The 11,472-nt window shown below is 52.8% G+C and overlaps 6 protein-coding genes across 6 annotated transcripts; 2 read left to right on the forward strand and 4 right to left on the reverse strand.

Moving 5' to 3' along the window:
* Positions 1-105: 105 nt before the first annotated feature.
* G647_00288 (uncharacterized protein) lies at positions 106-1,599 on the forward strand (the record flags this gene model as incomplete). The annotated part of the gene is made up of 3 exons (XM_008723691.1): positions 106-251; positions 302-1,471; positions 1,521-1,599. 3 exons carry the CDS (start codon positions 106-108, stop codon positions 1,597-1,599), a joined length of 1,395 nt encoding a protein of 464 aa, XP_008721913.1.
* A 264-nt stretch (positions 1,600-1,863) lies between these two features.
* Positions 1,864-3,002, reverse strand: G647_00289 (uncharacterized protein; the record flags this gene model as incomplete). The annotated part of the gene is made up of 2 exons (XM_008723692.1): positions 1,864-2,633; positions 2,687-3,002. The coding sequence occupies 2 exons, from the start codon at positions 3,000-3,002 to the stop codon at positions 1,864-1,866; spliced, it is 1,086 nt and encodes a 361-aa protein (XP_008721914.1).
* A 679-nt stretch (positions 3,003-3,681) lies between these two features.
* On the reverse strand, positions 3,682-4,277 carry G647_00290 (uncharacterized protein; the record flags this gene model as incomplete). The annotated part of the gene is made up of 2 exons (XM_008723693.1): positions 3,682-3,873; positions 3,951-4,277. The coding sequence occupies 2 exons, from the start codon at positions 4,275-4,277 to the stop codon at positions 3,682-3,684; spliced, it is 519 nt and encodes a 172-aa protein (XP_008721915.1).
* Positions 4,278-4,628: 351 nt separating this feature from the next.
* G647_00291 (uncharacterized protein) lies at positions 4,629-5,605 on the reverse strand (the record flags this gene model as incomplete). The annotated part of the gene is made up of 2 exons (XM_008723694.1): positions 4,629-5,512; positions 5,563-5,605. The coding sequence occupies 2 exons, from the start codon at positions 5,603-5,605 to the stop codon at positions 4,629-4,631; spliced, it is 927 nt and encodes a 308-aa protein (XP_008721916.1).
* A 505-nt stretch (positions 5,606-6,110) lies between these two features.
* G647_00292 (uncharacterized protein) lies at positions 6,111-6,950 on the reverse strand (the record flags this gene model as incomplete). The annotated part of the gene is made up of 1 exon (XM_008723695.1): positions 6,111-6,950. The coding sequence occupies one exon, from the start codon at positions 6,948-6,950 to the stop codon at positions 6,111-6,113; it is 840 nt and encodes a 279-aa protein (XP_008721917.1).
* A 1,374-nt stretch (positions 6,951-8,324) lies between these two features.
* Positions 8,325-11,237, forward strand: G647_00293 (uncharacterized protein; the record flags this gene model as incomplete). The annotated part of the gene is made up of 1 exon (XM_008723696.1): positions 8,325-11,237. One exon carries the CDS (start codon positions 8,325-8,327, stop codon positions 11,235-11,237), a length of 2,913 nt encoding a protein of 970 aa, XP_008721918.1.
* Positions 11,238-11,472: the final 235 nt, after the last annotated feature.

Raw genomic sequence — 11,472 nt, forward strand, 5'->3', positions numbered from 1 at the left:
GGTCTCATTCTCAAATCCTGCAAAGCATCCACCACTGCTCTCAGATCCTTAGCTTCATTGAGTGGCAGTAGTTTAAGGCAGCTGAGACAATCGAGCGGAGCAAAGATGGCTACGAACGGAATCAACGGGGTCAACGGAGTGAATGGCACACGGTCGAAACACGATATAGCTGCTTTGAAAGTCAATCAGTCGCGGTTGCTGGACGCCATCCATACGGGTTGCAAATTCGGCGCGGCGCACAGATATGGAGAGTAAGTGACGTTGTCTGTGGAAGAAGAGCGCATAACTCATCCCGCGACAGTGATCCGACCGAGACAGGTATGGCAAGGTTGAGTCTGAACGACGCCGATAAACAAGTACGGGGCTGGTTCACCAAGACGGCTGAGGCACTGGGCTGCAAAACCACAGTTGACCAGATGGGTAACCAGTTCGCTGTCAGACCTGGCAAGAACACCACACAGCCGCCGATCATGATCGGCTCGCATCTCGACACTCAGCCAACTGGCGGGAGATATGACGGCATCTTAGGAGTCAACGCTGGGCTTGAAGTGCTCAAGGTCTTGCACGAGAACAATGTTGAGACAGAAGGGAGTATCGGAGTTGTCAACTGGACAAACGAAGAGGGAGCCCGCTTTCCAATGATGGCTGTCTCGTCCGGTGTGTGGGCCGAAGCTGTCCCCTTGGAAACCGCCTGGAATCTGCCAGAGGTATCGGCGGGTGAAGACGGCCAGCGAAAGACGATGAAGCAGGAGCTCGAGAGGATCGGGTACCTCGGGTCGCAAGCAGCATCTTACAAAGCTTTCCCGATCGCCGCACACTTCGAACTCCATATCGAACAGGGTCCGATCCTCGAGGCCGAGAAAAGAAGGGTCGGTGTTGTGAAAGGTGTGCAAGCATTCAAATGGTTTGAAATCACGGTAAAAGGACGCGACACCCATGCCGGCACCACACCGTTCTCCGCTCGAATGGACTCAATGCTCTGCGCCGCGAAGCTGATAGTTGAGTCGAATGCAATTGCGAAGAGGCTTGGAGGCCTGGCAACAACAGGAATTCTGAACCAGCAGCCAGGTTCCATCAACACCATGGCACACACCGTAACTTTTACCCTGGATATCCGTCACGTGGAAGATCCAAAGCTCTCTGAGATCGAGCAAGCATGTCGCTCAGAGTTTGCCAGGATTGCAGAGAAAGAGAGCGAGAAAGGCTGCAAGGTGGAATGGAAGGAATTGGTTGATAGTCCAGCTGTCAACTTCCACCCGGATTGTATTGCTGTCGTCGAGGAAAGTGCGAAAGAAGTCTGTGAGGGACTGCCAATGACCGCTGCAGATGGACAGTTGTGGAAACATATGATCAGCGGGGCCGGTCATGACAGCTGTTATACTAATCGTCGTTGTCCGACAAGCATGATCTTCTCCGTCACCAAAGACGGCGTGAGCCATAATCCGCAGGAGTATTGCAGCCCAGAGGACTGGTAAGTGCTTCTCCACTGCAAGTATGGTTCCTCACTGACGGAAAAACAGCGCAGTCGGCGCCCAGGTATTGCTGGGGGCCGTGCTCAGATATGACCAGCGGCGCGCTGAGAGAGGAGATTTTGCCTGAGGACTGATTCCCGTACAATCTGACGCTATGCTTGCGAAAAAGTATCCTTCTCATTGATCATGTCAGCCATTCTTGAAAATGTAACGAGGGAACTCCACAACGCTATGCTCTCGACCCTTTGGAGTCCTTCCTGTGAACATGCAACCCGAAAAAGAGACCTTAGTACTCCGGCCTTGTTGTCACTATAACACCAGAAAATTGGATCGAGCAATTCGATGGCCAGGAGGAAGCACACACAACCTTCTACCCCGCTGAAAGGGATACTCAGCTCCCCCTTACAGGTTTCAATTTGGGGGCGCTGGGATCGTAATCAGGCTTCTTACCATCCAGCCTCTCCACCTCTTTCTTCCATTTGGCAAAGTAATACCTCATCTCTTCCTCGCAGTCACGCATTGTGCCGTCCCTACAGCCTTTGAGATTGACTACTAGGTCACCTTCCTGCCACATGCTGTCATGCGTCCTGATGTCCCCAGTCAAGGGGTCTTTCGAGGGTGGTGATGCATAATTGTAGGAATTGATCCTGCGTTGCTCAATTAAGACTAGCTTCGCGAGGACTGTGGGATGCCATTGCACCAGATGCTCCAGTGCATGATTTTCTGCCTTCTGGAATGCATACGCCCGATATAATGGGTCAAACCAGGCATCGAGGAAGTAATGTGCCCAGTTGTCCGGAGTTTGAAGGCTAAAAGGGGTATTGCGGAGAATCAATGAAGTATGGGCAAGGTTGTCCATATCCTGGGACAGAATCAAATGTGTACGGGCCGGCTTGAGATGTGCGAATGTATGAATGACCGAGTCGGGTGGCACCACTGGGATATCCTTGAGCATCAGCGCCTCGAGTGGCTGGAGGATGTGAGATTCGAGGGAGAGTGAAGGATTTGTGATGAGGGCGTCGGCGGACAAGTGCCAGAAAAATGTACTTGTGCTCATTTCCGTCAAGGCATGTCGTAGGGCTGGTATCATCGACCAGGACGAAGGTGAAGGATCAACGAGATTCAGGTAGGCGGTAGTGTTAGTGTAGAAGTTCTTGTATCCTAAGTCTCGGTCAGTGGGAATGTTGCGACACGGGGATCGATTGCGCATTTACCATGTCTTGCAGCATAGTCGTCCCTGTTCAGTCTTACAATCCCCATATACTCCTCGCTCATGGTCGCATGGTCAAATACGGTGACGATGACAATATCTTGGGGCCCGTCAATGGAACTCGCCCCAGTGTCATGCGCGTCTGCAGCACGAAAGGAAAGAAAGGCCTTGAGAATAAGATAAACGGTCAAGACCCCGAGGACCACATAGGCAAGAAGTTGTATCTGCTTGCGCCGCCTCTGGGCTGCAGCAGCCAGGTTGCTGTTGCGGACGTACGGTGGTGGATGTGAAGTCTTGCGCGGTGGCAACGCGAAATGCATCCTGGCGGAGTCTCAAGAAGATTCGAGGAAAGAGGGTCACGGGTTCAGAGTGATAAAAGCCATGGCTCATCTGCTGAACAGGAAGTACTACATGGCGTTCAGCGTGCAGTACAGTTACGAACGTACGATTACCGCACGAACATTATTGCAATATCCAGGAGCCCGTCTTCTCCGCATTCTCGCAGCCAGATTTGCCCGCTCCGATTGGCTGCTGTCTCCACCAGCATCACTACGGAGGACTAGATATACACACTACGCAGTACTCTCAACCGCTACTCGAATGTCACGCCTACTGAGAACATACACAATTACCAGCGGTATCCATATTTGCATTCAATCGAGGCTCGAGGACGTGACCATTGAAGCATGTTTCTTGGCGTTGGGGTCGCCATACATTGTGCAGCTGACTTCTCTGCCTAAACCTGTTGGCTTATGGCGGGGCCGGTTTCTGTGACGAAGGCTGCCGCAAGAACATAAAGTACTCTCAACAATTTGGACATTTGCTAGAATGTCTGAGCTGCCAGCATCACGACTTTGGTCCACCGCTCATTGTCAGTGATACTTCTCTCCATGCTGTCCGCAGCACATCCCGTGCGAGTAAGAGCTTCTCGCCCCGCCCAGTAAGTTGAGGGTTTGCTTGATCGAATTGATTCGAACTAGATGTTGCCATTTCGCTAGATCATGGACAAAGAATATATTGCCAGATCAGCTGCGAGTTGGAGGAGATGTAGTAACCCACCTCCACCGGTACTGTGATATCGGCTCCATCGTGCAGGTTGAGAAGCTGGAGAGTCGCTGCTGTGCGGGTTTGGTCACGGGGGAAGGCGTCGACAGATGGCGCATTGAGGATGAGTTTAATGTCACGGTAACCCTAAGAAAACTAGTTAGCTTATACCAAGGCTGATTGAGCAAGAACAGATGTGTTTCCCAGGCGAGAGGCAGACTCACATATCCTTCGGGATCGATGGGTCCAGGAGTGCCAGGACAGGTGAAGACAAGGTCAACATCCTTTGAGGTCTTGCCGTTGGGTGCGGTGTTGACGATGTAGAGGTAAAGCAGGTCGCAGTAGTCACTTGTCGTGGCTGCATCGCCTCGTTCTTTGACATTGATGTTCACCTGCTCTGTGTAACCGCACTGTGGTCGCACGTCGGGATCCATGTTGAAGGTGAGCACATCACTGGCGGGTGAGGACGTCTCGTTGCGAATGACGATGCCAGTGGTGGGCACAGCCCCGACGATGGTCAAGAGATAGGTGATTAGGGCGAGAATGAGCATCGTGTCGACTTGAGACTGGCTCCCGATGAGATTGACGTGAAGGGTAACGTGGACGAGTTGGAAAGAAGTTCTGCTTTTTCGTTATCGCAGTTGACTCAGGAGGCAATGCAGACGAGGTGGAGAGAAGTTCTGATGTTTTCTTGGGCCGAAAGAGAGCCAGTACGGGTGAAGTCATGAAAGGGTGAATATCGGTGACAGTGAAGTGACGACAAAGCGCGTTGATGTTAATACGAGAATCATTTCACCTGGAGGTTGCTGTGTCCATCTTTATCTTACACTCGACTCAAATACACAAAACTCGCCAGGCTTTCTCAATCTCCGCCTCCAGCTCCGAGTCGGATAGTAGATCGCTCACCAGATTCCGGGAAGCATGGTAAAACGCTTCTTCTTGTACTTGTCACCGAATTCCTTGCGATACCTTCGCTCCTTCTTCACTGCCCATTGACCCATCTGAAGGACAGACACTATGAGAAAGATGAGAACACCCCAGCTGAGACCGCTTATGAGGTAGATGCCAAGCCATGAGACGGTTTCTGTCAAATAGTTGGGGCAGGTGACGAGATCGAACAGAAATCCCTGAGGAATGCCCCTTTCCGTGCCTCCAGCGCTCCTGAGCCCTTTGAGAGTGAGATGCGCCTGCAGGTTACCCAGCTCTCCAAGAGCAAAGAGCACCAAGCCTGGGAACAATAGGAGAGAATTTGGCTGCCGTGCTGCCGCGGAGGATGGTGAGTAGATGAACGCTGCGATCATGACACCAGAGAGAATCCAGTAGTGGAAACAATTCTTGAAGATGTTCCGGATTGGCATCGTGGCCGCTGAGAATCGATGCACGAACAAGGTCTCAAACTCCCGCTTGACGAAGTGCAAGCATATCAGCGTGCAGAGCATGGTTTGTAATTGTGATGCATCTTTGGCCGCTGATGGGTAGATGTAAGGTCTCAAGGCCAGGACCAGGGGATGTATCAATATGGGGCCCAAGTACTCGACCAAGAAGACCGTGCGCCATGCGATTTGTGTCCCGAGATCTTTCACGTAGACTGTGCTCTGGTCGCGCAGGCCCGCGGAGTGTACTGTAGTGTCTTTACTGTTGGTGACAACGCTGCCGTCGGAACCCTTGGTCACACGGAGCTGGTCAACGGGATATTTGGTTCTTCGAGCAAGTTCGGAATACAGGTCGGTCGTGGCCGCATTCGGATTTACTTCAACAGTTTCAGGCAAGCTCCTGATGGGCTTCCCTACACAGATGTTAGCAGTTACTCAGCGACATGCTTGTCGTCGTTCGTACCTCGAGGACGCACTTGGAGATTGATGGGTCTTGGTGAAGCCATGCTTGTTGTTTCGTGCCTGTGACTGACAAAATATCACAGGATGCGGAAAATATGTTTAAGAAGTCGAATTGCAGTACTCGTATGCGGTGTGCCTGCCAAGGTGGGCATCCCGGACGCGGACGAGGGTGATGCCGCCTCGGGCCCCCTGTGTCACGGGTCCCACCTGTCGTGAAGGCCGACAAGATGAACGCGGGATCTGACAGATGGCGGGACGATCTGGCGTCGAGGCCAAGGCTCAAAGGGGAAATAATGTGGACGACTCGGCTCCTGTATGTTTTAGAGAGACAGTCTTCGTTGACTCCAACAACTACTCGTATGTTACGACCATCGTGATTTCAACCCACTGTGTTCGTACGGCAGGTATTCCGAGAGTTCACCAGTGCGTCAAGTGACTGCGATCCCATAAGCGGGAAGCCATTCTACTGTACATTTGCGACAGCCACGAAGCCATTATTCAACGACCGAATGCTCCTCTCCAGCCTGGCAAGGCGGAAAAGCGCGTCAGTCAACCCCCCCGCGTTCCCAAATCGATGTTGTAGTAAGCGCGGTTCAACTGTGGTGTAGGCGCTGGCGGCTGCGGCTGGCTCCCAGCACGATCAAGCGGGAAATATCCATGCAGGCCTCCCCCACCGTGTATATGGGCAGAGGGAGGATACGTCTGCATGGGCGTCCCATGAGCCTGAGCCTGTTGTTCGTCTGCCTTACGCTTTCTCTTCTGCAGGATCATGTAGATGGTGAGTATGATTGGTGGGATCCCTACAGCCAGCGACACGATGATGCCGATACGTGTGCCGAGATCCAGGGAGTTCCATCCAGAGGCAGAGGCAGAGGCAGAGGAGGAGGAGGTGTCGGTGGTGGAGGTGCTGGTGGCCGAGGAGTCGTCTCCACCCTCGTTGCTAGACGACGGCGTTGTCGAAGAGGTTGAGGATGAGGCACCCGTGGCAATCGCTGCGATGGGGATAGTCGTCGTAGCGCTCGGTGGTTCAGGAGACTCCTGATCACAGCTCAGCATGATTGCGGCCATGGCCCCATAGTACGCAGTGTAGCAGCTCCCATCGCCGCCTCTATAGTAGTCCCTGCTAACTTGGCCGCATGCTGTATCGGTGAAGACGTAGTTCTGTACCGACCCGCTGGCGCATGGGAACGGGCTTAGATGGAAAGATCCCAGGCCGGGAGTCACAACGCAAGCGCCAAGTTCCAGGGAGATGTTTGTTGCGAGAGTACTGGGCGTGGTGCAGCCGGAGTCAAAGCCAAAGTTCGTGTAGAATGTTATGGGGATTAAAGTGCCACTGGCACTGGCGTAGGTGCTGAACAGCAACGCCCCTGTAACGAGGAGGACGAGCATTGCTCTGACATCTACCAGACAAGCAGGCAGGGCAGGGGATGGCACGAGGACACAAACTTAACTTGTATGCGACATGGCAGGCAGGAGGATAGGGATCCCCTATCTGCTGCGTCCAGATGATGCCCCAGGTTGGAATACCCCCAGTAAACTGTCTGGACTGCAAGCACAATAGAAACTAGCGCCTCAGGGACGAGGCGAGGAGAAGAACGGCCAGGTACTCTGTATGCAGGAGAGCGGCTTTGGGTGGTACACCGTAAGCGAGATACTGTTGTGATGCTGGTGGCTTGATGGTAGCATGGCAGTTCGAGGATAGAGGGCGTTTATTCTGAGACATGGCGCTCAGCCCACGGAACATCGGCTCAGCTGGTAGCTGTCTGCCTGCAATTGATGGAAGAGACAAGCAGCAGGGCGACCGTAAGGCACACTTGACAGTTCTCGGGATTTGAGAAGTCACAAAGTATCCATTGGTGTTGACGTTCGAGTCATACCTAGGTAAGCGAGCGAGCTGTTCTCTGGGGAGCCACGGATGGAGCTTACAGTACTTCCATTGGCTTAGGGGCACCGCAGGGGTTAAAGTTTCAATTGCTGACAGGTAATCTGCCCCTGGGACTCTCAACCTATCACCATACAGGCTCACAGGGTAATTATGTCGTGCACCTCCTACTGTGTATGTACTGAGCAAGGTCTACTCCGCATACAGTACCTCAACTTTTATGTCCTGAATGGCCAGCATTATTAATTATCGTCATTCCTGTCCGTCGCAGTTATTCGGGCTTCATAACCACCTACTATGTACGTAGGTGATAATCAGCACTCCGCACTCCATATGACTTCGTGGTCGCGTGTCCCCATCTCGGTGACATTAGCCGTGGGCGCGTACAGAGTACGGAGTACTCACAGCATATCGACGTTGTGAATACTTACCATGTTCAAGTGTCTGTAATCCAACCATTACTGTTAGTAGTGCTTTCAGAAGACTTGTGAGCTTTCTATTGTGGTGTAAGGATTAATGTAGCTACATCTCGAAACTACTAGGTGTAAACAACACTGCATGGGCGACTTGCAGCTGAGCCCATGGCTTTCGTGGCGCCTGCTCTGGGCCCGATAAGACTGTGCGGCCGAGAAGAGGCTGGCGATGACTTGGCTTCCGCCGACGCGAGCAGCTTCATATATAGCGGGCAGCACAGTCTGCAAGTGTCGTCCCATATCGCAAGCTGAGCGTCGTCCACTTCCCACAGAGTACTGGTATTGCGCATTGTTTGAGTGTCTGACCATTGATTCTCCACGTACCGTGCTTCCAGTCTCCCTTACCTAATTGTCATTGCTGGTATACCGGACACCAGCCTTGTTGTCGAATCCGCAGCGTGATCCGAAATGCCGTCACTCTCTTCGAAGCTGAAGGGCATGCTTCACTCCGAGCATCATGCAAAGACGAGATCACAGAGGCCAGGGGCCGACACCGAGCGTGACAAAAGAAAGGATCCCGAGAAACGATCTCTCTCAGGGTCTGCGAGTAGCTCTGCATCGAGCACTGAGACCGACAAATCTGACTATGTGTTGGACGTCTTAAAGTCTACCTTCCAGCTAAAGCATCTGAGAACCGTCAAAGATGTTGCTCTACAGCAAATCGATGGCGAGCCTATTGATGACAAGACTTACCTCATGGAACGTATCGTCCAACTGGCGGCGGATTTGCCAGTGTCGAGCAGGACGAGCGCCACCCTGACAAACGCATTCCTGAATCAGCTATGGACGGATCTGCAGCATCCCCCCCAGTCGTACCTGGGAGCCGATTACATCTATCGCAAAGCCGACGGGAGCAACAACAACATCCTCTGGCCAGGCCTGGGTGCCGCCAAACAGCCCTATGCGCGAACGGTACGTCCGCGACTCATGCAACCCGTGGCTCGACCTGATCCCGCGCTCCTCTTCGACGTGCTCCTGTCTCGGAAGAAGTTCAAGCCACATCCCAACAAGATCTCCAGCGTTTTGTTCTACGTGGCGTCCATCATCATCCATGATATCTTTCGCACCAATCATGACGACTTCAGTATATCCGACACCTCGTCATACCTGGATTTGGCGCCCCTCTACGGTAGTTCCACAGAGGACCAACATGCTGTTCGGACAATGCGTGATGGGAAGCTGAAACCCGACTGTTTCTCGGACATCCGAATCCTGGGATTCCCGCCTGGTGTTGGCGCTTTGCTCATCATGTTCAACCGCTTCCACAACCACGTAGCAGAAAACCTTGCTCGCATCGACGAGGGCGGCCGCTTCTCCAAAATTCTGCGCCCTCCAGGACGACCCAAGCCTGCTGACGCAGAAGAGCTTTACGACGAAGCTCTCTTCCAGACCGCAAGATTGGTCACCAGCGGGCTTTACGTTAACATCATTCTCAAAGATTATGTGAGAACCATCCTCAACTTGAACCGAGCAGATACCCTGTGGAATCTCGATCCAAGATCCGAGGAAGGTAGTGCGTTTTTCGGCCACAAGATACCCGAAGCCACTGGCAATTCTGTCTCGGCCGAATTCAATCTTGTCTACCGCTGGCACTCCTGTGTTTCCGAGAGAGATGAGCAATGGACAAAGGATGCATATACAAGGTTGGTCGGGACCGATTCTTCGCTCTCAATGGACAAATTCCTGCGTGCACTCAATGAGTGGGCCGTCAGTTTAAGTCCAGATCCTTTGAAACGGGAGTTTGCCGGCTTGCAGCGGCTACCTGATGGCAGCTTTCAAGACGAAGACCTCGCAAGTATATGGACGGCTTCCGTGACAGATATTGCAGGTAGCTATGGTGCAAACCATGTTCCCGACATTCTCAAGAATATAGAGGTGCTGGGGATCATGCAAAGCCGATCGTGGAACTTGGCAAGTCTGAATGAGTTCCGACAATACTTCAAGCTGGAGCCTCATAAGAAATTTGAAGATATCAATCCCGATCCTCTGATTGCCGAGCAACTCCGCCGCCTCTACGCACATCCTGATAATGTTGAAATCTATCCTGGTGTTGTTGTCGAGGCGGCCAAGGAGCCGAAGCTGCCTGGCAGCGGGCTGTGCACCAACTTCACGACCTCAAGGGCAATCCTTTCTGATGCTGTCGCACTGGTTCGAGGCGATCGATTCTATACTGTTGATTATTCGCCGAATAACTTGACCAACTGGGGCTTCAATGCAGCCAACTACGATTTGAACATCAACTATGGCTGCGTGTTCTACAAGTTGGTGCTCACTGCGTTGCCCAATAGCTACACCCAGAACTCAATTTTTGCGCACTATCCTTTGGTTGTCCCAGAAGAGAACAAGGCCATTCTGGCCAAGCTGAAGAAAGCCAGTCTCTACGACTTCGCCATGCCCACTGGTACTGTGCAACATGGTACCGAAGTACACAGAGCTGTGACCAAGGTGTCTGCTTCTCCCGTGCTAGGCAATGCTCCAGGGCTTCATCTCGGCCTTGTTCTCTTCGAGAGCGACGGATTACCGGAAGCTGCAGGAGCATTTTACAGCAACGTCATCACCAAGCTGCTGCAGAGCGAGTGCTACGAGCTTGCCGGCCGACAATATGTGGATGTTGTGCGGGACGTTTTCAATATCGCTCACGCCAAATTTGTTACCGATCTGTTTCTCCTACCACAACGCAGTGCACCCGAGCTCATTGCTTTGCTGTCCACAATCCATGGTCACGCGACCGCACGACAACCTGCCCAGCGGTTTGTGCTCATGAACAGAGATGTGGAAGCAAGGCATCGGTTTGTCAATCTTGTGCAAGAGGAGGCGAACCGTGCTGTCAAGGACCACCATGGCCTTCACTTGGGCTCCACAGGGCCACTTCGACGGCATGGTCTGCAAGCAATACAGGCAGTGGCCAAAAAGGGGTTATCTCCCGAAGAGATAGCATCTGCCCAAATTGTGCCTCTGGCGGCCCTGATATTTGTCAGTCAGGCGCGAATCTTTGCCGAAATTCTTGATCATGTCCTCACGACAGGTGAGGGACAATCGCCGCTCGATGGACTCAAAGGGCATCAGCCGGACCCCAGCGTGCTCTCGAACATAATCAGCTTTCACATCGACATAGAGACACTGGAAGGTAAACTGGCAGTCACCACCGTCGAAGTCACCCTTAGAGCCATGGGCGATCTCAAGAAGCTGGATCGCGCGGCTGGGTCGACAGGTAGGCTCAGGCGCGTCGGCGAGGGTGAAGAGACCAGCTATCTGGACGTGGAAGAGAGCACGTTCTCGATGTACCCGGTGTCTATGATGGTACATTGGGAGGCCAGTTGAAGTAGGTTGAAAGCGGCGATGAATAACAGTAGGGATAGCTGGTGGCATTTCCGTTGACACGAGTGACTCGCCGGTGACGAGGCTGCAGCCCGGCTTAAGTAATAGTTCCTGTGATTGGTGGAGTGCGAGGCTCTTAACGGGGCAGGGCACGTCATTTCCATTAGGCTTGGTGCCTCTCCCCCAGGCGCGTCAGGTAAAGCGAAACCAGTTCACTTGAGTAAACTGCAGCACAAAA

Source organism: Cladophialophora carrionii (assembly GCF_000365165.1).
Source record: "Cladophialophora carrionii CBS 160.54 unplaced genomic scaffold supercont1.1, whole genome shotgun sequence".
Lineage (NCBI taxonomy): Eukaryota > Fungi > Ascomycota > Eurotiomycetes > Chaetothyriales > Herpotrichiellaceae > Cladophialophora > Cladophialophora carrionii.